The sequence below is a fragment of the Pan troglodytes genome, chromosome X, assembly GCF_028858775.2.
Source record: "Pan troglodytes isolate AG18354 chromosome X, NHGRI_mPanTro3-v2.0_pri, whole genome shotgun sequence".
Classification (NCBI taxonomy): Eukaryota; Metazoa; Chordata; class Mammalia; order Primates; family Hominidae; genus Pan; species Pan troglodytes.
Genome location: NC_072421.2, coordinates 37,949,835 through 37,975,358, shown reverse-complemented (window position 1 = coordinate 37,975,358; position 25,524 = coordinate 37,949,835). Strand labels below are relative to the sequence as shown.

The 25,524-nt window shown below is 41.0% G+C and overlaps 1 protein-coding gene across 1 annotated transcript; it reads left to right on the top strand.

The window, feature by feature from the left end:
* Positions 1 to 3,849: 3,849 nt before the first annotated feature.
* Positions 3,850 to 8,035, top strand: LOC473866 (family with sequence similarity 47 member C). Its single transcript, XM_054676527.1, is given in 5 exon segments — positions 3,850 to 3,993; positions 4,870 to 5,353; positions 5,356 to 6,347; positions 6,438 to 7,073; positions 7,178 to 8,035. Coding segments are annotated over 5 exon segments (3,114 nt in total).
* The last annotated feature ends 17,489 nt before the right edge of the window (positions 8,036 to 25,524 follow it).

The following is a 25,524-nucleotide window of genomic DNA, read 5'->3' as shown; positions in this document are numbered from 1 at the left end:
TAAAAAATTAACATTGACATGTTACTATTAACTAAACTTCAGACTTTATTCAGATTTGTAGATTTTTTATACCCATGTCCCTTTTCAGCACCAGGATCCAACCCAGCCTACCACATTGAATTTAGTTTTCATGTCTCTTTAATCTAAAGTCTATGACTGGTTCTCAGACTTTGCTTGTTTCCCATGACCTTTATGGTTTTGAGGAGTACTTGAGAATTTTGTAGAATGTCCCTGGACTTGGGTTTGTTAGATGTTTTCTCCTCATTAGACTAGGATTCTGGATTTTAGGAAAGAATACTACAGAGGTGGAGTCTTTCTCAGCACATCCTATCAGAGGAGTGCATGATACCAACGTGACTTCTCACTGCTGATATTAACATTGATCACTTGGTTAAGGAGAGGACTGCCAGGCTTCTCCACTAAAATGTTACTATTTTTCCCTTTCCATATTCAATTTTTTAGAATGCAGCCCACACTCTGGGGAGGGCATTTAAATTCCACCTCCTGGGGGGAGAAGTATCTATGTACATTTTTTGAAATTCTTCGTAAGACAGAGTTGCACCTTTTTGTCATTTATTTATTTGTACAATTATTTGTATCAGTATGGACTCATGGATATTTTATTTTATATTGTGTTATAATTTTTAAATTTTAATTCTCATGTTGCTTAAATTGTTTTAACTTTGGCCATTGAGTGCTCTTTTAGTTTGGCTCCTGATCTGCTCTTATTCTTTTGTTTTCTGAGAACTTCCTATTTTCTGGCATTACATAATACTCCAGGCTCATCTTGTGTTTTCACTGCCCCAAGCCTAGAATTACTCATTTCTCCAAGGATATCTCTGTTTTGTTTTTGTTGTTTTGGAGAATGGTATTTAGAAACCAAGATCTGGACACTGGATGTACTTTTGGCTACTTAGGTGATATTTTTTTCTAGTTTCTCAGCAGACAGAGCTATAAAATATATGCATGTATACTAACCAATATGTACACACAACTATAATTATTTCTTTAGCTATATATCTCTATACATGTTAAACTACTATGTATTATACATTTTTGTTTTGTGTTCTCTGTTGTCTCATTGTTACATTTTAATAATTATTTATATATTCTGGATATGAGTCTTTTGTATAATATTCTACTTTGAAAAGTGAAAAAAATGAAGTGGCTGTAAGGTACAAAAACTGTTTTAATGAACAGTCACATGAAAAATTTTGAAGATGCCCAGTTGCCCTTTAGGAGCTTCAGTGTGTGTTTTTCTCTGGGATTATTTAAAATATAGAAGTTTTATTCAAACCCTCACCCATTTTAGATAAGTGAATACTCATATGAGCTTGCTAGTTAGAGTACTGTTATAGAGAATTGTTGAAGCATTGGCTCTTGAATTTAACATACAGTCCATGGAATTTTTCCAAGTAAGAAAGTTAAAAATAAATCCATATCAAAATGGTCTTACCAACAATGCATTGTGAAATCTACCAAATATGTTGAGAGTTTAACAGATTCTTATAATTGATAAATGAAAATATTTGTGACAAGTAAATAGATCTGTATGATTTCTGCTTCTCCTTTATTTAGACATTGAATGTAGACTATTTTATTTTCAAATTGTAGTAATCCTATATAAAATAACAATACTTTACTGGATGCTTATTCTGTGCCAGACACTATACAAAATCATGTTATATAGATTATCTTGATTTACACATAATCCATTTCTTGGATTTAATGAGAAACCTAAGAGGAATATACATTGTGCCTATTTTACAGAGGACGAGCCAAAGGCAAGAAAGGCATTGATCATGCCTCATTTACAAGGAGGAACTAGGGTATACCTGCTAGTAATGGTAGAAAATATTGTTCAGCTGCACCTAACAAGGGAAATAAGAAAACTTTTTAAAAATGGATAAGAATGTATGGAAAAAAATTATTATGTGCTGAGAAAATATGGTAAAGGAATAATGCAAGCTGAATTTGTCTATAATTTTTTTAAAAGAAAGCTTTTTCGTAGGTATCGTTTTAAACATCACAAGAGAGATAAGAATTTAACTGATATGATTCAAAGGAAAATCAAGGATTCCAACTGGACTGGAGGGGGATAAAGATATTCAATTTTGAAAGAAAGAAGAGAAACTGTCTTTATTCACAGATGACATTATCATATATAAAGAAAATTCAATGAAATCTACAAAAATGCTCCTGAAAGTAAAAAGTGAGTTTACCAAGGTTGTATGATACAAGATAGATATACAAAAATCAATATTTGTATATACTAACAACAAAAAATTGGGAATTGCAATTTAAATAACAATAACAGTATCAAAAACAATATTTAGGAAAACTCTGGAGAGAAAAAAATGTGAAAGTTGTATACACTAAAAAATACAAAATATTCCTGAGAAAATTAAAAATAACATAAACAAATGGAAAAATGTACCTTTTTCAGTGGTCAGAAGACTTCCTATTGTTAATATGTCAATTATCCTCAAATTGATCTATGGATTCAACCAAATCCTAATCAAAATCCCAACAGGATTTTTTTAGACATTGACAGACTGATTTTAAAATGTTTATAGAAATTCAAAGGACCTAGAAGAACCAACTTTGTAAAAGAATGTTGTTAAAGGACTAATACAGACTAATTTCTAGATTTATTACAAAGCTAAAGTAATCAACAGAGTGCAAAATTTGTGTGAGAGAAAAATCTGGAAAAGAGTGCCCAGAAATTGACCCATAAAAAATATAGACAACTTATATTCTACAAATTTCCAAAGGTAATTCAGTGGACAAAAGATAGTCTTTACAAAAATAGGTCTGAAATTTATCATATGTACATAGGCAATAGACACGTTTTTTCAAATAAAAACTTTGATCTATATCGTGTGCTGTTTACAAAAAATTAAACAGATTTAAATAAAAAAATCTTTGTGAACTTTGGGCAGGCGAAGTTTTCACAGATACATCAAAAGAAGCACAATCCGTAAAAAATCAAATTGATAAGTTGGACTTCATCAAATTAAAAAACTTCTCTTTATCACTGTTAAGACAGTGAAAGGGAAAAGCCAAGGATGAAGCGAAAAATTTGCAAATCATATATGTGATAATGGACTTACATCTAGAACACAGCAAGGATTCTCAAAACGAAATATGATATCCAGCAACACAATTTAAAAATGGAAAAGAAATTGTACAGAAACTTCACCCAAGGAAAGATAAAGATTGCAAATAAGCAAATATACAGATGTTCAATTCCAGTAGTCATTATGAAATGCAAATAAACACCACAATGAGATTCCACTAAACACCTATTAGAATGGCCAAAATTAAAATGACTAACCATACCAAGTGTTGGATCATAGGTGAAAAAACTGCAATGCTCCTACACTAGTAGAAGGAATATGAAATAGTGTAAATACTTTGTAAAAGTTTGATCGTTTCTTAAAAACGTTAAACATATACCTATGATATGATCCCGCCATTGGACTCCTAGCTAAAATTTATCCAGGAGAAATGAAAGTATATGTACGTACAAAGACATGGACACAAATGTTCATAGAATATTTGTCATAGTCCAAACCGAGAAACAACCGAAATGTCCATCCAAAGGCGAATGGAAAAAGAAACTGCGCTCTGTCCATCCCATGGACCACACACCATGGACTGAGCAGGGGCTTGGGCACTCCGTTGCTGACCATACCCTGGAGAGTCCGGGCTGCGCAGGTGGCGTCAGCGCTGCCCCGCTTCGAGGAAGAACCTGGGCTGCGCGTGGCTCGCGGTCTCCTAGCGACTAGAGCGGCAGGGATCAGGAACCGCGGAAACTGGAGAGATGGCACCCCAACAAGGGCCACCATGGGGGACCAGAGGCCGCGGGACCAGCCGAGGTCCCCGGGCACGGACTGCAAGCCCTGGTACTGTGACAAACCGCCTTCCAAGTACATCGCGAAGCATAAGCACAGGCGCCTGAGGTTCCCGCCAATGGACACCCAGAACTGAGTATTTGGTTTCTATTATTATTATTATTATACTTTAAGTTCTAGGGTACATGTGCACAACGTGCAGGTTTGTTACATATGTATACATGTGCCATGTTGGTGTGCTGCACCCGTTAACTCGTCATTTACATTAGGTATATCTCCTAATGCTATCCCTCCCCCCACCCCACGACAGGCCCCCGTGTGTGATGTTCCCCTTCCTGTGTCCAAGTGTTCTCACTGTTTAATTCCCACCTGTGAGTGAGAACATGCAGTGTTTGGTTTTCTGTCCTTGTGATAGTTTGCTCAGAATGATGGCTTCCAGCTTTATCCACGTCCCTACAAAGGACATGAACTCATCCTTTTTTATGGCTGCATAGTATTCCATGGTGTATATGTGCCACATTTTCTTAATCCAGTCTATCATTGATGGATATTTGAGTTGGTTCCAAGTCTTTGCTATTGTGAATAGTACCGCAATAAACATGTGTGCATGTGTCTTTATAGCAGCATGATTTATAATCCTTTGGGTATATGCCCAGTAATGGGATGGCTGGGTCAAATGGTATTTCTAGTTCTAGATCCCTGAGGAATCGCCACACTGCCTTCCACAGTGGTTGAACTAGTTTACAGTCCCACCAACAGTGTAAAAGTGTTCCTGTTTCTCCACATCCTCTCCAGCACCTGTTGTTTCCTGACTTTTTAATGATGGCCATTCTAACTGGTGTGAGATGGTATCTCACTGTGGTTTTGATTTGCATTTCTCTGATGGCCAGTGATGATGAGCATTTTTTCATGTGTCTGTTGGCTGCATAAATGTCTTCTTTCGAGAAGTGTCTGTTCATATCCTTTGCCCACTTGTTGATGGGGTTGTTTGATTTTTTTCTTGTAAATTTAGAACTGGGTATTTGTAAAGGAGAGCATGGACAACTTCCACTATGGCTGTCCGTCTCCCAAAGATATGCTCATTTGTAGCCTTAATGAGTTCTTACTCCCCAAAATCTCTCACGGAGGTCCCCAAGCTGACCCCAAAAGCAGGCAGAAAAAGCTGCTCAAGAAAGTGGCCCTGTTTTCCAAGCTCTTGCCAGCCCAGCCAGCATGGAAGGCATTCGTAGAGGGAGCCCAGCTGATGGCCAAGCATCCCTTGGCCATGTACCCCAATCTGGGAGAAGATATGCCTCCAGATCTCCTACTACAGGTGCTGAAACCGCTGGATCCTGAGAGGAAGCTGGAGGACGCATGGGCTCGTGAGGGCTGGAAGAAGACAACCAAGGCACCCACCGAGCCTGGTAAATACCCCTGTGGGGAATTCTGCCCGAGGCCTCCTGAGACTCAGGTGTTCCATCTCCACCCGGAGCCTCCCAAGACTCCGGTGTCCAGTCTCACCCAGAGCCTCCTGAGACTGGAGTGTCCTATCTCTGCCCAGAGCCTCCCAAGACTCATTGGGTCTCCAGCCTCTGCCCGGAGCCCCCCGAGACTGGAGTGTCCCATCTCCGCGCAGAGCCTGCCAAGACTCGTCGGGTGTCCAGTCTCCGCCTGGAGCCTCTCGAGACTGGAGTGTCCCATCTCTGCCCGGAGCCTCCCGGGACTCGCGTATCTCATCTCTGCCCAGAGTCTCCCAAGACTCTTCAGGTGTCCATTCTCTGCCCGGAGCCTCCCAAGACTCGTCGGATGTCTAGTCTCCACCTGGAGCCTTCCAAGACTGGAGTGTCTCATCCCCGCCTGGAGTCTCCCAAGACTCGTGGGGTGTCCAGTCTTCTCCCGGAGCCTCCCAAGACTCGTCGGGTGTCCAGTCTCTGCCTGGAGCCTCCCAAGACTCGTGGGGTGTCCAGTCTTCTCCCGGAGCCTCCCAAGACTCGTCGGGTGTCCAGTCTCTGCCCGGAGCCTCCCAAGACTGCAGTGTCTCATCTCCGCCTGGAGCCTCCCAAGACTCGTCGGGTGTCCAGACTCTGCCCGGAGCCTCCCAAGACTGGTCGGGTGTCCAGTGTCCTCCCGGAGCCTCCCAAGAATCGTCGGGTGTCCAGTCTCTGCCCGGAGCCTCCCAAGACTCGTCGGGTGTCCAGTCTCTGCCCGGAGCCTACCAAGACTGCAGTGTCTCATCTCCGCCCCAAGCCTCCCAAGACTCAACGGGTGTCCACTCTCCACCCGGAGCCTCCCAAGATTCGTTGGGTGTCCAGTCTCTGCCCAGAGCCTCCCAAGACTCGTCGGGTGTACAGTCTCCGCCCAGAGCCCCCCAAGATGCAGATGTCCAGCCTCCACCCGGAGCCCCCCAAGACGGAGGTGTCCAGTGTCTGCCCAGGGCCTCCCGAGATTGGAGTGTCCCATCTCCACCCGGAACCTCCCAATACTCATCGAGTGTCCAGTCTCCTACTACAGGTGCTGAAACTGCTGAATCCTGAGAGGAAGCTGGAGGACGAATGGGTTCATTGTGAGGGCCAGGAGAAGACAACCAAGGAACCCACTGAGCCTGGTAAATACCCTTGTGGGGAATTCTGCACGAGGCCTCCCGAGTCTCAGGTGTCCCATCTCTGCCTGGAGCCTCCCAAGACTCTGGTGTCCAGTCTCCACCTGGGGCCTCCCAAGACTGGAGTGTCCCATCTCTGCCCGCAGCCTCCCAAGACTCCAGTGTCCAGTCTCTGCCCGGGGCCTCCCAAGACTGGAGTGTCTCATCTCTGCCCAGAGCCTCCCAAGACTCGGGTGTCCAGTCTCCACCCAGAGCCTCCTGAGACTGGAGTGTCCCATCTCCACCCAGAGCCCCCCAAGACTCGGATGTACAGTCTCCACCTGGAGCCTCCCGAGACTGGAGTGTCCCATCTCTGCCCAGAGCCTCCCAAGACTCTGGTGTCCAGTCTCCGCCCGGGGCCTCCTGAGACTGGAGTGTCTCATCTCTGCCCAGAGCCTCCCAAGACTCGGGTGTCCAGTCTCTGCCCAGAGCCTCCCGAGACTGGAGTGTCCCATCTCTGCCCGGAGCCTCCTGAGACTCATCGGGTGTCCAGTCTCCGCCCGGAGCCCCCCAAGATGCGGGTGTCCAGTCTCTGCCCAGAACCTCCCAAGACTGTAGTGTTCCATCTCCGCCCAGAACCTCCCAACCTCCCAACACTCGTTGGGTATCCAGTCTCCTACTACAGATGCTGAAACTGCTGGATCCTGAGAGGAAGCTGGAGAAGGCATGGGCTTATTGTGAGGGCCGGGAGAAGACAATCAAGGAACCCACCAAGCCTGGTAAATACTCTTGTAGGGAATTCTGCCTACGGCTTCCAGAGACTCGGGCATCCCATCTTTGCCCTGAGCCTCCCAAGACTCGTCAGGTGTCCAGTCTCCGCCCGGAGCCTCCCAAGACTAGAGTGTCCCATCTCTCCCCAGAGCCTCCCAAAGCTCCAGTGTCCCATCACTTCTTGGAGCCTCCCAAGATTCGAGCGTCCTGTCTAAAAGAACTGCTTCAGGAAGATACACCAAGCACAACAGAGTGTGTTTCTGACTCTCTTCAACATAGATACACATCGAGAAAAATGCATGACTTCAAGTGGGCTCGAGACATGGGAGTTGATGAAGAATCCATCAGGAATCTGTTTGACTTTACCCCCAAGTGGAGAGCAACCTATGAAAACCAACAGATTAAGAAGATAAAAGAATGGGTCTCAGAGCTGCAATACAGAATAAAGCTAGATGAAATGGATGAGGTCGAATCCTTCTCACAGGAAAAAGACTGGGACAGGAAACTCCAGACGGCACCGAATTCTTACACTGCACAGTGTGTGAAGATGAGGTATGGAGTATGGTACCTTAAGCCTAAGTTGGGGAAAAAGCTAAGAAGTGATCAACCTTTGATTGACCCCAAGCTCTTACTTGAAAAGCCAGATGAACCCGATATTCTTGACGATCTTTATGGACCAATTGCCTTTAAGGATTTCATTCTAAGCAAGGGCTATGAAATGTCTGGCATCATTGAAAGGCTGTGTGCCAGGAAGGGATGGACTTATGACTCTGTTACGACTCCTATTCAACGTGCAATGAGACTTTACAAGTAGAAAGAAGACGTTACAGACATATCAGAAGAAGATTAGATGGTTTTCAATTTACTACTTAATTGGGTATTTCTTGCTCTCATGTTAAACATCAGTCAGAATTTATGATGACTGGCCCCGTAGATGTACAACTTTGGCAACATCTGTAAATTCAATACCTAATGTTTATAAATATTTCTTAATGACCTGCTTTGGCTTCATTATTTCATATATTTTATCAATTATGTGATTAATATTCACATATACTTTTTCACATTTTTGAAGCATTGTGAATATTACATTATCATGTCAATTATTTGTAAAAATACATAAAACCAGAAATAAAAGAATTATTCTTAAAAACAGAAATGGAGTTGGGCACATTGGCTCATGCCTGTAATCCCTCCCCACTTTGGGAGGCCCAGGTGGATGGATTGCTTGAGCCCAGGGGTTCAAGACCAGCCTGGGCAACATGGTGAAACCTGGTCTCTACAAAAAATACAAAAATCAGCCAGGCATGGTGGTGCGCACCTGTAGTCCCATCTACCCAGAGGGCTGAGGTGGGAGGATTGCTTCAGCTCAGGAGGTTAAGACTGCAGTGAGCCATGATCATGCCACTGCCCTCCAGTCTGGGCAACAGAGCAAGACCCCTTCTCAAAAAACAAACAAACAAACAAACAACAACAACAACAAAAACACCAAAATGTGCTGAGTAAAACGAGAATTTATAACTCTATTTATATTGAAATTGTAATGAAATAATTATGACAATTATTTTGTTAACCAAAAATTGGAGTCTATAGCCAAATTAATGTTAACACTTTTTAATAGTAAAATTGTTATCTTCCCCTTTGGGATTACATCAAACCCCCAAAACCGGTTTGAAAACTGTTTATCAAAATCATAGTTGAAACTTGAGTTATGCCATTTTATCATTTCAATTGAATGTATGCATTTCACCATGTTCATAAACCTTCACTACAAAAGACTATTACCAAATCATATAAACAGGTGCAGAATAGGAGGTAGCTTCAACTCCCTGGCAAATCTCATGTGCGAAATAGATCTGTATGAGAAAAGCTACCAAGCAACATCAAATATCCTTACATATCTGTCCAAGTTCAAATAATTTTCATTTCATTCTTAGCAATTTAAAATGCACTCATAAGTTTAAAGTAATAAATTAAGCAACTGCTTTACTTTTAAAACATAGCAGGTAAAACTGTCGGGTATAGGTAAATTTGTAGGTAAATATATCTGTAGTGTAGATCTGAAGTGCACTTTTTCTTTCAGAGATGAAAGAGTCCATCTGTAAATGGGCATGTATGCATATATTTCATCCAAGTAAGCAGTGAGATATACATCTGTCTATGTGCAAATTCTATTTCTAGTGAAGTTTTTCTGTGGACATTGTGTTCCTGAAGAACCAAGTCTTTTTTTATGTTGCTTTCTAAGCCAAGGCCTATAATTTCTCTTCAAATTCATCATCATAAACTTAGGTTCATGTCACCACTATCTCTTACTGTATTTCTGCAATAATTTCCAACCCATGTCTCTTCTTGATTGTATTTTTGTAAAACACAAGCATGGCTTGTTAATTCTCCAGGCTAAACTTATCTAGGTACATAAACACTCACACACACATGCACACACATACACACACATGCTCCTGCATTCCAGTCTCCAGTCAATATTCCTTTTCTTATCTTTGTGTCTTTGTACCTAATCTTCTGTATCGTTAGGACTTCACTCAGGCCATGTAATCCTGTTTCATTGCTCTCCCCACCAAGGTCAATTTCATGATTACTTTTATTAAGACCTTATGTCTGTAGACAAAGACACTCATTTTCCAGTTTTCTTCCACTGAAGAACTTACATCGGTATCCTAGAGAAATGAGTCATTAATGCCTTCAAAATCTGGGAAATCCCCATACATATTATTCAGACTTCTGAGAGGCCAATATCATGCTGTATGGCTCAGAGTTACTGGTTTCTGAAGTTGTCCACTGAAGCCTTGGGCATTATGCAGCAGCATTCAATGTTCAGTTCCTTTCAGCAAGAGACAGACCTACTTTTTCACATTTGGTTATGTGACCTTGCACTTCACGGAGGATGTATCCTCATCTACACAATGGACACCATATCATCAAACTCAAATTCTGGTGGGACTTAAAGGATTACTTATTGTAGTGCCTAATGCCTCAGGCATCATTTAGTTTAGAATTAATACTAAACCTATATTTGTGGAAGAGGAGGATGGAGTTGGAAAGGAAGAAGGATACTAAAAAATCAAAACCCAAAGACACTATAAAAAATAACTTTTTGATGGTGTTTATCTGGTGATAGCCTTCACCTATATCACACACAATCTTAGCCATTGCTTAACATGAAAAAGTGGTGCTTGCTTTGACTGCACATATACTAAAATTAAGATGAAAAAGTGTAATTGCAAAATAAGCCACTGGTTAGGATTTCTATTTCTTATTGGTAATGGCTACTTCCAGTGAAATAAACTTTCCTCAGAAATGATGTGGGTTTTTCCACATTGTAATTACACCCATTGGTATTAGTTGTCACACAGATATAAACAGAAAGGATGTTTGATCTATTTGGATTTTTAACACCAGTTGGACTTCTGAAAATATCCTGACTTCAAATTCATAGGTTTTAGAAAGAGAGAGAATTCAAGAGAGCTTGATATGTAACTGTGCCTGTGTAGCCTAAAGCTATGAATGGTATATTCCATAAATACTGTAGTAATCAATGGTATTACAGCATCACATAGGTTTCATAAAAGCTTTGGAGAATTTGTCTGTAGGAATATGTGATTTAACAAAGATGAAGGGAATTATTTTTCATTTCTGAGAGTCTGCATGAATGAGCAAGGCCTTTGGAGCTAAGCAAAAATGAGTACATATCCCAGTGCTGCCATGTCCTTATCCTGTAGTTGTAAGCAGAGCAGACAGAGGGAAAACGTGGAGGCTGGGCTGAAGGGGGAGGAAGCTAGGAACACTTCCCAGGGTTATTGCGCACTGGAACGTGTTCCTGGCCCCCAGTGACTCCGACAGAGGGGGTGAGTTTAACAGGCAAGGAGCAACACACTCTCATTGTGGGCCTTTGGAATCTCAGCAGGAGGACACCCCTCGACCACCACGGACACTTGAGTTGGCAGGGAAAGTTACTTAGAGAAGTAGTAGGGGCAGAACTCCAGCCAGGGGCAGAGAACAGAGGTTGTCCTGTGGAAGCAACTGTAGTGGAGAACAGTCAGAGATGTGCATCCCCCTAGGCTAGATTTGCTCCCATAGGAGACTTAACCCTAGGGGACCTTTCAGACCTGAACTCTACAGGGCAGTCTTACCCATGAGACAGGTCTAGTCCAACCTGAGCACCTCTCAGTCTGCTGGCCTCTTGTGGGGCCCCAGCCTGGCCACAACTGCTTGCAGCACAACTGCCAGGTGTCACTTGGGGCCCACATCATAGCTGTTGGACCACACCTGACTGGCAGAGTGCTCCAGCAGAGTGGCCTCTACAAATACACAACAGCTCGTTTGCACTGATGGCCACCCTCCACATTGCTATGCTGGTGCGTATATGCCCAGGCAGACCTAGCCTTCCCTTCCCCGACAGCACAATGGTACACCTGCACCGTGCCTAAAGGCTTCATGTTTCCTAATTTTAAAATATATTACAAAGCCACAGTAATAAAAAACAGTATGGTACTGGCATAAAGACGGACATATAAATCAATGAAACAGACTAGAAATCCAGAAATAAACCTGCCCATATATGGTCAACTATGAAGAACAAACAATGTGAAAAGGATACTCTCTTCAATTAAGGTGGTAGGAATACTGTATAGCCACATGCAAAAGAATGATCAGATCCTTGTCTTGCACCATATACAAAAATAAACTCAAGATAGAATAAAGTCTTAAACGTGAGACCTGAAATGCTAAAACTCCTAGAAGAAAACATAGAGGGAAAGGTTTATGACTTTTGTCATGACAATTATTTCTTGGAATTCTCACTTCATGAGATTTAGTGGCAGTCAGACCTCACTTCCTTTTACATAATTGAAAATGCCACATTCAGATTTTTCACAACATTCCTTGCAGCTAGGATGTGAGTACATGACAACATTCTGCCAATCAGATGCTCTTGTCAGTACTATCAGGCTTTGAATTGAAGCTAACCATGCCAAATATCTGTGACTATGGAGATTCACCTTGGGTGAAAAGTTTGGCTGTCTCAAGATCGAATTCCCAGGGAAGCAGAGAGAGGGTCTTAGTGGCAGCGTGAAATGTCCCATGCTGTGGTAGTTCTGACACAAACTGTATCATCTATTACATAGTAATGGTGGCAACTGAGTCCTCAATAGGCTTTTATGTGGGGTGATTTAGAGCAACATTCCTGCCCCTCAGCCTCTGCCCAGCTTTCCAGCCCTCCCAGAGTTTCAGTGAGCTACACAATTTTCTTTTAATAAATTCCTTTTCTGTTTAAATCAGCAAAAGTTATTTTCAGACTGATATAACCTCTGATCTTTGTAAGTGTCCAGGGTTTCTCTTTTTTCCTGATCTTCGTTGTTCTAACTTTTTCAGTTTGAAATTAATTTTCTTCAATGAAAAAATAAGATAAAAGAAATGGAATAGTTTTGCCTTCCTTCTATCAACTTGTGGAACAACCAATACTCCTGTAACTTTTTGTCTCTTCTTTCTCAGAGAATAAAAGAAAGGAATTGTGTCTTGTTTTTGCGTGTTTACTTAATAATCCTAAACTCTCTCTCTGCCTTTCTGATGCCATTTTTGGGCTTCATGCCATTCCTCCAATTCATATTTGGTTAGTTGCTTCCATCTCATCTTTGTGTTTTTAAGATCTTTGTCTTTCAGCAAATTCTCTCTGCAACTTCAATGAACTCTTCAGCTGCCTCTGTATTAGGCAGGAACTCAACTCGCCCCGAGTTTCTCCAAAAGAGAACTGATGGGTTGAAACCAAGAGATCCTGGCATGGCTTACACTAAGCGCTAAAATAATGATGTGAAATTTTTCTCCCTTTCTCCTGCCTCCTCTTCCTTCTTGTCCTCTCCTCACCCCAGGTTGGATTCATTTTGAGGCAGGCTTTTTCTACAGTTTAGCAATCTTCATAGAAAAAGAGTGTTTCTCTGTGGACACATAAAGGGGAACCACAGACACTGGGGCCTATTGGAGGGTGGACAGTGGGAGGAGGGAGAGAATCAGGAAAAATAACTGATGGGTACAAGGCTTAATACCTGGGTGACAAAATAATTTGTTCAACAAACCCCCATGACATGTGTTTACCTGTACAACAAACTTGCACATGTACCTCGAACTTAAAATAAAAGTTAAATTTAATAAATAAGTAAAATGAAGAAAAGGAGTGTTTCTCTCAAGATTTTGACTCTCTTTGGCCTAATTTTGGTCACATGCCCATTCCAGAACCAACCTGGTTGGCCAAGCTTTGGTCACATGCTTATGCCTGGGAACATGTTATGAGAGTGGGAAAGAAGTGATTCCCCAATGCAAATTTAGGGTGTTGATGCCAAAGCAAAGGCTGTGGGCTGCTGGGAAGCAAAATCTTCCCAGTTTGTTTGAGTGTTTCACCCCCACACTTATGAAGCAACTGTCAAAGGGTTTATTCCTGTCTGTGAGAATTATGAAATAACTGCTTCCCAAATATGAGCCCAGACATATCCAGGATCTACATCAGACAATGTGTATGACAACAATGTACTACTCTTCCTATTCCTAACACTTCTGAATCACCACCATCACTACCCAGTTTTTCCTTGTGGTTAATATTAAGTTAACATCAGTGGTTCCCGTTACTCTTACTTTCCATTGACAGATAATACATTTATTTGGGGTAGACAACAATGTATCAGATAATCTGTCATTAGTACAATGAGATTTCTGCAAGTGCCCAGTGGCTGAAACCCTCCCTCATCACTGAAGTAGTTTTGCTATAATGCTAAGCTAATTGGAAAGCATTACAGGTAAAAACACCTCAAAGTTCTCAGTCTCTTCCAAGTTTTACTTATCCTTTTCCACCAAGAAGGAAGATTTGATAAAAAATTTATTTCCGGTTTTTCCATACACTAGCATGTGACCTGAGGCAAGTCTTCTCTACTTTTTAGCATCTCAGATTTTAAATCTATTTTAGAAGTTGGTTGTAAGCTCAAGTGTGGTAAAAATATAATAAAATAATTTAAAAATAAGAGATTATAAGATCTTAGCTATGTTTATTAAACTGCTTTAGTTTGAAATTCAAATTAAGCAAATTTGGACAATTCATTGGCTCATAAAGCCAGGGGAATGACAGGGAAATAGCTAGGCAGAAAAGACAACTGGAATTAGGAACTTGAGTGTTGTTAGAACAGTCTCATTCTGTTTGTATTCCTCTAAGCATAGGGGAATATGGCTGCCTCACAATTCACAATGTTGTCCATCAAAGGGAAACTGAGACATACTCCACTAATTCAATTTAATAAGCTCCTACTACGTAACCGTCATTATTCAAGGTGATACACATACATCAGAGAGCAAAACAAAGTTCCAGATCCTCACGTAGCACCCCATCCAGTGGCCATAAATTTAAAATTCTAAGGAAGAACTCTCATTAGCTCTGTTTGAGTCATAGGCTTACTCCTGGGCCAATGAGTGATGGTCAAGTGGCGCTCAAGTGGAGCTTGATAAATGGAATGGTCTTATCTCTAGAAATTTGGATTCAAAGAATGGATCCTGAGAATTTGTGTTTTTAACAAGCCCTCCCAAGTGATTCTGATATAGGTAATTATTGAAAGAAACAGAAAAACACTTTTCTCTTGCACAAAGGCACCATCATTTTTTGGCATTATCTTAAAAAGTCACATTTCTGTCTACATACCCTGATGCTAGTAGCATGCTATCCTCCAGTAATACTTTCTCGTACCTTTGTATTAAGGGCCAACCATGACGATGAATGAAGAACTATACAGTGAAAATAGCAACAACCACATTGAAACAATTGTGAACTTTTATAAAGAGCTGGCCTGAGGCAGCAACTCAGGCATGGGGAAGCTCATGGAAAAATGACTTTTCTTTAACACATGTGACAAGTGATGAAAAAAATACTTTAGGTTCTTTAGAATTTCTGCAACAGCTTTTTCTTTTGGTCATGCTACATGTTTATGGAAGCCTAATTTGCATGGGAATTGGTTGAAGGTAGAGATCAATTTAATCTGATAGGATGACTTCTGAAATTCAGTGTCCAAGTGCTTGATGGGAAGAATATCCCAAGGCATTGTAGGTAATGGAGTTAAAGCAGACATACTCAGGAAAGGCCACTTTTCCTGTCCAGGGGGATGTCACTGCTAGGCGATAGAGAAAAGGTGTATTTTGCTCGGCAACCAGGTTGCTAATCTCATTTGCATGCTGTGAGAGTTTTGCATGTCTGTATCCCAAATATGGCTGAACTGAAAATATGTTAGGGGAACAGAATTCATGAAAGGAAACTGGGTAAGACTAGTTTTGATGGCAAAGAAAAGAGATTTGATGAAACTTCTTATCTCCTTTTTCATTTCTAATTATGGCTTTTTGAAAAATCTGTCAGATTACATTTGAATAATTTTAGTAGGCATTAATCACAAAATAGTCCAAAAGACAGAATCTGTAGTGGTATAATTATTTTCACCATTTCTTACATTAAACTACTTTTAATGATAAATTCATTTCAAAGAAAATTGCACTTGGTTATTTTTAAGCACAACACTGTTAAATATATGCTCTGCCTGCCCAGAAAAAAAACCTTTAATAACATGTGGTTCCAGTTCTTCAGATATCACATTTGACTTTCTTAATTAATGCATATGTGTATAAAATGAATGTGTATTCTATCCTATTTGAAAAAACACAAACAACATCTTTGAGCACTTACTCTGTATGGGAGTCTATGAGGTATTGGATTAGGGAGAGGGCAGAGAACAGGGGCACAATGGGAATAAATCAGTTCCCATTGTAAGGACCCTTTAACCCAGTGGAAAATACAGATATATAAAAACATAAATGACTAATTGACAAATGCAAAATAAAAAAAGTATTAAAGAATGCTGAGTGTGTAAAACTCTGTGTATGTGTATTTATATATCTATGTAGAAATATAGCATTAAAAAGTGCCTTAAGTCGTGATTCTCAGAAAGAGACCCTGAGAAGAGGATTGACATGCAACGGATTTAGTAAAGATATTCCTGGGAGACTGGGGGACCTTCTACTGGGAATGAGAGAAGCAAAAAGGAAAAGATAAAATGAAAAGTCAAAGTACCATTTTAGATCCAGTCTCACAGAGGATAGCTTCAACATGACGTCAGGAGTAAACTCTGGAGTGTAAGTTCCCCTTCAGAGCTGTCCAAATCTGAATCAAAGAAGTTATGATTTCATACTTCCGCATCTGCAATCATTGTAAAGCAGTTCCAGTAGCCCGAGTGACATCTTCCTCCTGAAGAAAAGCTCCCTGGTTGTTGAAAGCACACCAAAATGAGGAAGGGCCACAAAATCCCCTAAAAAGGGATCCTTGTGCCCTCCACAGCAAATGTGGAATATTTTGCCTAATTGCAAATTATACACTATCTCACTTTGTAAGTTATTATCATACCATGATATTTCCACTTAATCCTGCTAGGGGGTGATACTTTCACATTTTCATGCCCTATTGTAGGCATTTAAAACATATAATTCTTTAGAATAGATATTTAAAGTGATTTACTGTTGAGTAATAAGTGAATGAATAAATTAATGCATAAAACAATAAAAGTCCAATTCTTTTAATATGGAATTTTCCTTGGAAGCCATATAGATGAAGTAAAGACTATAGTTCAGGAATTTACAGAATGCATTATTTAAAATTTTTCCTTTAAACCATAACTGCCTCATAAAAAATGCATCTCATAACTCCATCATTTTCAAAACCAGATGCTTTCTAGTGGTTTTCTATTTTGCCTGAGTAGAAACTCTTCCATGTACATGGCAAATCTCCATGCGGAGAGATGATTTTTGGTTTCAATTATTGATCCATTATATACATATTTAAGGAGGGCTTAGGAGTCCTAGATGTTCAAGGACATCTGGTCCCTCTTCTGAAGGAGCTCCCAGAGTAGGAGAGGCTACAGCACCCACAGCAGATTAATTCTAATCAGAGGAGGTGGCATACAGGATGGACCCTCACCTGAGGGCAATTAGGGCCAGCTACGCAGGGTCACTTTTTGAATGCTAAATTTGCATTTTCCAGGTGAGGAAGGAGGGAAAAAGATACTCCAGCTGAGAGGTTTTCCCATTTCAAGGCAGAAGTAATAATAGCTAGCTAATATTTATTGAGGGCTCTCTTTGTGCCCAGCACTGTGTAACATGAATCAACACAGATTTGTGAAAGACCATGGGATTTTGCAGCAATGTGACTGAAGTAAGTAGAATCTGATTGTGAAGGGTCTCATGGAATGAGGTTCATAAATGGTGTCAGAGTAATCAGTATTATTAATGAACTGATTTCCTGGGGTAATGAGGAACTCCTAACAAGAAACAGAATCATCCCTTGCCTTTGGGAGATCATTACAAACATGCATCTACCTTGGACACAAAAGACTATCCACACCCATGGCCTTAAAATCAGAAACCGTTAAACACAAATGCTCATGACTATCTGCCTCAAACACAGCAAAACAGAGGTTGGAACAAAGGTAACACTCATGACGTTGATCTTATTAACCCCAATGATTCATTTGAGCACTCTAGAATAACGCTTCTCAACCTTTAACATGCATGTAGATCACCTGCAAATGTTATTTAAATGCAGATTCTTATTTTCTAGGTTTGGAATGAGGCCTAAGATTTTGTACTTCTGACACGTTTCTGAGTGATACTGATTCTTCCAGTCCATGGACCACAGTTTGAGTAATAAAACTCTAGTTCACTGGTTCTCAGTACAGGATGCACATTTGAACCACCTGGGAAGCTTTACAAACTACTGAGGCCTGTATTCCACCCACATAAATTCTGATTTAACGTGTTGGGGGTGTGTTCTGAGCAATGCATATTTTTTAAATTGCCCAGGAGATTCTAATAAGCAACAAAGACTGAGAACCGTCATAGTTAGTTATCAATGCACAGGTAAATTACCAAGGGTATTTTTAACATGTTGACAAAGTACAGCTGAGAGAAGAAATAGTTTTATTGAAAAGATGATTTTGGATCACCAGGCAAGATGGCCAAGTAGGAACAGTTCCAGTCTGCAGCTCCCAGTGAGACCAATGAAGAAGTGGGTTGATTTCTGCATTTCCAACTGAGGTACCTGGTTCATCTCATTGGGACTGGTTAGACAGTGGGTGCAGCCCACGGAGGGCGAGTAGAAGCAGGGTGGGGCATCACCTCACTCAGGAAGTGCAAGGGGTTGGGGAACTCCCTCCCCTAGCCAAGGGAAGCCATGAGGGAATGTGCCATGAGGGACAGTGCTATCTGGCCCAGATACTACGCTCTTCCCACAGCCTTTGCAACCCGCAGACAAGGAGATTACCTCAGGTCCCTACACCACCAGGGCCCTGGGTTTCTGGCACAAAATTGGGCAGCTGTTTGGGCAGACACCAAGCTAGCTGCAGGAGTTCTTTTTTTGTACCCCAGTGGTGCCTGGAACAGCAGTGAGACAGAACCATTCACTCCCCTGGAAAGGGGGCTGAAGCCAGGGATCCAAGCAGTCTTGCTCAGTGGATCCCACCCCCACGGGGCCCAACAAGCTAACATCTACTGGCTTGAAATTCTCACGGCCAGCACAACAGTCTGGATTGACCTGGGACACTTCAGCTTGGTGGTGGGAGGGGAGTCTGCCATTACTGAGGCTTTAGTAGGCAGTTTTCCACTCACAGTGTAAACAAAGCTGCCTAGAAATTTGAACTGGGTGCAGAACCCACTAGAGCATGGCAAAGCCACTATAGCCAGACTGCCTCTCTATATTCCTCCTCTCTGGGCAAGGCATCTCTGAAAGAAAGGCAGCAGCCCCAGTCAGGGGCTTATAGATAAAATTCCCATCTCCCTCGGACAGAGAACCTGGTGGAAGGGGCAGGTGTGGGCGCAGCTTCAGCAGACTTAAACATTCCTGCCTGTCGGCTCTGAAGAAAGCAGATCTCCCAGCACAGTGCTCGAGCTCTGCTAAGGGACAGACTGCCTCCTCAAGTGGGTCCCCGACCCCTGTGCCTCCTGACTGGGAGACACCTCCCAGCAGGGGTCAACAGACACCTCATACAGGAGAGCTCCAGCTGGCATCTGGTGGGTGCCTCACTGGGATGAAGCTTCCAGAAGAAGAAGCAGGCAGCAATCTTTGCTGTTCTGCAGACTCCACTGGTGATACCCAGGCAAACAGGGTCTAGAGTGGACCTCTAGCAAACTTCAGCAGACCTGCAGAAAAGGGACCTGAGTGTTAGAAGGAAACCTAACAAACAGAAAGCAATAGCATCAACATCAACAAAAAGGATGCCCATGCAAAAACCCCATACAAAGGGCATGAACATCAAAGACCAAAGGTAGATAAATCCACAAAGATGAGGAAAAACCACAGCAAAAAGGCTGAAAAGTCCAAAAACCAGAACACCTCTTCTCCTCCAAAGAATCACAACTCCTCGCCAGCAAGAGAACAAAGCTGGACAGAGAATGAGTTCGACGAATTGACAGAAGTAGGCTTCAAAAGGTGGGAAATAACAAACTCCTCTGAGCTAAAGGAGCATGTACTAACCCAATGCAAGGAAGCTAAGAACCTTGATAAAAGGTTATAGGAACTGCTCACTAGAATAACCAGTTTAGAGAAGAAAATAAATGACCTGATGGAGCTGAAAAACACAGCATGAGAACTTCATGAAGCATACACAAATATCAATAGCCAAATTGATCAAGTGGAAGAAAGGATATCAGAGATTGAAGATCAACTTAATGAAATAAAGCGTGAAGACAAGATTAGAGAAAAAATAAAGAAAAGAAATGAACAAAGCCCCCAAGAAATATGGAACTATGTGAAAAGATCAAAGCTACATTTGACTGGCGTACCTGAAGGTGATGGGGAGAATGGAACCAAGTTGGAAAACACACTTCAGGATATTATCCAGGAGAACTTCCCCAACCTAGCAAGACAGGCCAGCATTCAAATTCAGGAAATACAGAGAACACCACAAAGATACTCCTCAAGAAGAGCAACCTCAAGACACATAATCATCAGATTCACCAAGGTTGAAATGAAGGAAAAAATGTTAAGTGCAGCCAGAGAGAAAGGTTTGGTTACCCACAAAGGAAAGCCCATCAGACTAACGTGGATCTCTCTTCAGAAACCTTACAAGCCAGAAGAGAGTGGGGGCCAATATCGAACATTCTTAAAGAAAAGAATTTTCAACAAAGAATTTCATATGCAGCCAAACTAAGCTTCATAAGTGAAGGAGAAATAAAATCCTTTACAGACAGGAAAAGGTTGAGGGATTTTATCACCACCAGGCCTGCCATAGAAGAGCTCCTGAAGGAAGCACTAAATATGGAAAGGAAAAGCCAGTACCAGCCACTGCAAAAACATGTAAAGACCAACAAAACTATGAAGAAACTGCATTAACTAATGGGCAAAATAACCAGCTAGCATCATAATGACATGATCAAATTCACACATAACACATTAAACTTAAATATAAATGGGCTAAATGCCCCAATTAAAAGACACAGACTGGGAAATTGGATAAAGAGTCAAGACCCATCAGTGTGCTGTATTCAGGAGACCCATCTCACCTGCAAAGACACACATAAGCTCAAAATAAAGGGATGGAGGAATATTTACCAAGCAAATGGGAAGCAAAAAAAGCAGGGGTTGCAATCCTAGTCTCTGATAAAACAGATTTTATACCAACAAAGATGAAAAAAGACAAAGAAGGGCATTACATAATGGTAAAGGGACCAATGCAATAAGAAGAGCTAACTATCCTAAATATATATGTACCCAATACAGGAGCACCCAGATTCGTAAAGCAAGTTCATAGAGACCTACAAAGAGACTTAGACTCCCACACAATAATAGTGGGAGACTTTAGCACCCCACTGTCAATATTAGACAGATCAATGAGACAGAAAATTAACAAGGATATTCAGGACTTCAACTCAACTCTGGACCAAGCAGACCTAATAGACATCTACAGAACTCTCCACCCCAAATCAACAGAATATACATTCTTCTCAGCACCACATAGCACTTATTCTAAAATTGACCACATAGTTGGAAGTAAAACACTCCTCAGCAAATGCAAAAGAATGGAAATCATAACAAACAGCCTCTCAGACCACAGTGCAAGCAAATTAGAACTCAGGATTAAGAAACTCACTCAAAACTGCACAACTACATGGAAACTGAACAATCTGCTTCTGAATGACTACTGGGTAAATAACAAAATTAAGGCAGAAATAAATAAGTTATTTGAAACCAATGAGAACAAAGACACAATGTACCAGAATCTCTGGCACATAGCTAAAGCAGTGTTTAGAGGGAAATTTATGGCACTAAATGCCCACAGGAGAAAGCGAGAAAGATCTAAAATCGGCACCCTAACCTCACAATTAAAAGAACTAGAGAAGCAAGAGCAAACACATTCAAAAGCTAGCAGAAGACAAGAAATAACTAAGATCAGAGCAGAACTGAAGGACATAGAGACACAAAAAACCCTTCAAAAAATCAATGAATCCAGGAGCTGGTTTTTTGGAAAGATTAACAAAATAGATAGACCACTAGCCAGACTAATAAGAAAAGAGAGAAGAATCAAATAGACACAATAAGAAATGATAAAGGGGATATCACCACTGATCCCACAGAAATACAAACTATCATCAGGGAATACTATAAACACCTCTACACAAATAAACTAGAAAACCTAGAAGAAATGGATAAATTCCTGGACACGTACACCCACCCAAGACTAAACCAGGAAGAAGTCGAATCCCTGAATAGACCAATAACAAGTTCTGAAATTAAGGCAGTAATTAATAGCTTACTAACCAAAAAAAGCCCAGGACCAGACAGATTCACAGCCGAATTCTACCAGAGGTACAAAGAGGAGCTGGTACCATTCCTTCTGAAACTATTCCAAACAATAGAAAAATCAGGACTCATCCCTAACTCATTTTATGAAGCCAGCATCATCCTGATACCAAAATCTGGCAGAGACAAAACAAAAAAAAAAAAAGAAAATTTCAGGCCAATATCCCTGATGAACATTGATGCGAAAAGCCTCAATAAAATACTGGCAAACTGAATCCAGCAGCACATCAAAAAGCTTATCCACCACGATCAAGTTGGCTTCATCCCTGGGATGCAAGGCTGGTTCAACATAAGCAAATCAATAAACATAATCCATTACATAAACAAACAGAACCGAAGACAAAAAACGCATGATTATCCCAATAGATGCAGAAAAGGCCTTCAACAAAATTCAACAGCCCTTCATGCTAAAAACTCTCAATAAGCTAGGTATTGATGGAATGTGTCTCAAAATATTAAGAGCTATTTATGACAAACCCGCAGCCAATATCATGCTGAATGGGCAAAAGCTGGAAGCACTCCCTTTGAAAACTGGCACAAGACAAAGATGCCCTCTCTCACCTCACCACTCCTATTCAACATAGTGTTGGAAGTTCTGACCAGGTCAATCAGGCAAGAGAAAGAAATAAAAGTATTCAAATAGGAAGAGAGGAAGCCAAATTGTCTCTGTTTGGAGATGACATGATTGTATATTTAGAAAACCCCATGGTCTTAGCCCAAAATCTCCTTATGCTGATAAGCAACTTCAGTAGAGTCTCAGGATACAAAAATCAATGTGCAAACATCACAAGCATTCCTATACACAAATAATAGACAAACAGAGAGCCACATAATGAGTGACTCCCATTCACAATTGCTACAAAGACAATAAAATACCTAGGAATACAACTTGCAAGGGATGTGAAGGACCTCTTTAAGGAGAACTACAAAACACTGCTCAAGGAAATAAGAGAGGACACAAACAAATGGAAAAACATTCCACACTCATGGATAGGAAGAATCAATATCATGAAAATGGCCATACTGCCCACAGTAATTTACAGATTCAATGCTATTCCCATCAAGTTACCATTGACTTTCTCCATGGAATTAGAAAAAAAACTACTTTAAATTTCATATGGAACCAAAAAGGAGACCATATAGCCAAGACAATCCTAAGCAAAAAGAACAAAGCTGGAGGCATCACGCTACCTGACGTCAAACTATACTTCAAGTCTACAGTAACCAAAACATCATGGTACTGGTACCAAAACAGATATATAGACCAATGGAACAGAACAGAGCCCTCAGAAATAACACCACACATCTACAACCATCTGATCTTCGACAAACCTGACAAAAAGAAGCAATGGGGAAAGGATTCCCTACTTAATAAATGGTGCTGGGAAAATTGGCCAGCCATATGCAGAAAACAAAAACCGGACCCCTTCCTTACACCTTATACAAAAATTAACTCAAATTGGATTAAAGACTTAAATGTGAAACCCAAAACCATAAAAACCCTAGAAGAAAACCTAGGCAATACCATTCAGGACATAGGCATGGGCAAAGACTTCATAATGAAAACACCAAAAGCAATTGCAACAAAAGCCAAAATTGACAAATGGGATCTAATTAAACTAAAGAGCTTCTGCACAGCAAGAGAAACTAGCATCACAGTGAAATTTTATTCTTTAAAATTATCTTCTCCTTACAAATTCAGTTTGTCCTCCCACATTCCGTTTTTAATTGTATGTTTGTTTGGTTTATTTTGGCCTCCATCTTTCAGTCTGGAGGATTTTCTCAGAAAATTACTTTATTTGGTTTATCTGTTCATCCTTAAATATGATATATTGAAAAACTGACTGAAAACTCTATGGGAGTTAGTTGGGTTTTGTCGAGTGTGGGTAACATGGTAATGTGGTGACATGACTGTCCTATTCCCTTGGGGAACATTTAATGTAAACATCTACATAGAAGGACTATCCAATAACCTGCCTGGAGGTCACAAGTCAGACTGCCATTGCTACAGGAGCTAAGTGGAGGAAGAAATCTGGGAGATGCAGCATCTCAAATTTTGTCTATAAATGTTTATTTAATCCCCAAGTTTTCACACAGTACTTCTGATCTCAGCTGTGCCTGGTGTTCTCTGGTCCTGAAATTCCTTGCCTTATCCTCTCCATAGACTAATCCCCAGTTGTTGCTTGAGTGTGGGCAGGACAGCGAAATGCTGCACATGGTGAGGGAGGTGTACTGGATTCCAAATGCTTTGTACACAGAAGTTCACCTAATCCTTCTGCTTTTAGCCCTGTCCTCACCCCAATTTTCGGGGTTCACTATTAGCACCAGTCCTAAGCTTTTCAGGGTGCTTCTGGGTGGATCAGATTGGTTCTCAGCTTTCCTCCCTGCCAGTTTAGAAATTAGATTTCTTAGGTTTCCTAGGTCATTTACTGCTTTCCAGTTTCCAAATTGTGTTGCTGATATCTTATCTCCCATTGTACTTACCCTTTTAGGTTTCTGTCTTTAAAACATCCACTTTCCTCTCATTTCAGAGGAGCTTTGGGGAAAAGCAAAAAGAAGATAATACATTTCCACATGCACAATTCCTTGTGGAGTAAAAACTCTTTGCTCTATCTTCTCTTTGTTCTTTTTTCTTTGTTCAGTCACTGATTTTCAAGAAATAAAATCATATTCCCATTTTACAGATAGAACATATTAGGGATAGGCCAGGCACGGTGGCTCACGCCTGTAATCCCAGCATTTTGAGTGGCCAAGGTGGGCAGATCACTTGAGGTCAAGAGTTCAAGACCAGCCTGGCCAAAATGGTGAAACCCCATCTCTACTAAAAATACAAAAAAATTAGCTGGGCTTGGTGGTACACACCTGTAATCCCAGCTACTCAGGAGGCTGAGGGGAGAAGATTGCTTGAACCTGGGAGGTGGAGGGTGCAGTGAGCCAAGATGGCGCCACTGCACTCCAGCCTGGGTGACAGGGCAAGACTCAGTCAAAAAAAAGAAAGGAAGGAAGAAAGGAAGGAAGGAAGGAAGAAAGGAAGGAAGGAAGGAAGGAAGGAAGGAAGGAAGGAAGGAAGGAAGGAAATAAATAAATAACATATTAGGGATAAATAAATAAACTCACTTTTCCGAGATGACAGAGTTGGAGGTGGGGCAGTAGCTCAGTATATCCGTGTTGAGGAAAAAGCCAATGCTGCAACACTATGCAGCTGTCACACGCCTGACATAAGTTACTCTAGCCTGCCTGCTCATTGCTTTGCAGTTGACCTCTACCAATGTCGTGGCCAAGTAATAAAAGCCAGAGTTAGTTGCTGAATACAAAATGACCTGGCTAAAACATTCACATATTACTCTTTTTTGCAAAAGAAAAAAGAAAAAAATTGAACTGATCTGACCTAGTTTTTTTCATGATAATAACTATAATTACCTAACCAAGCTGAACGAGCCTTGGAATTCATCTCAGAAAAA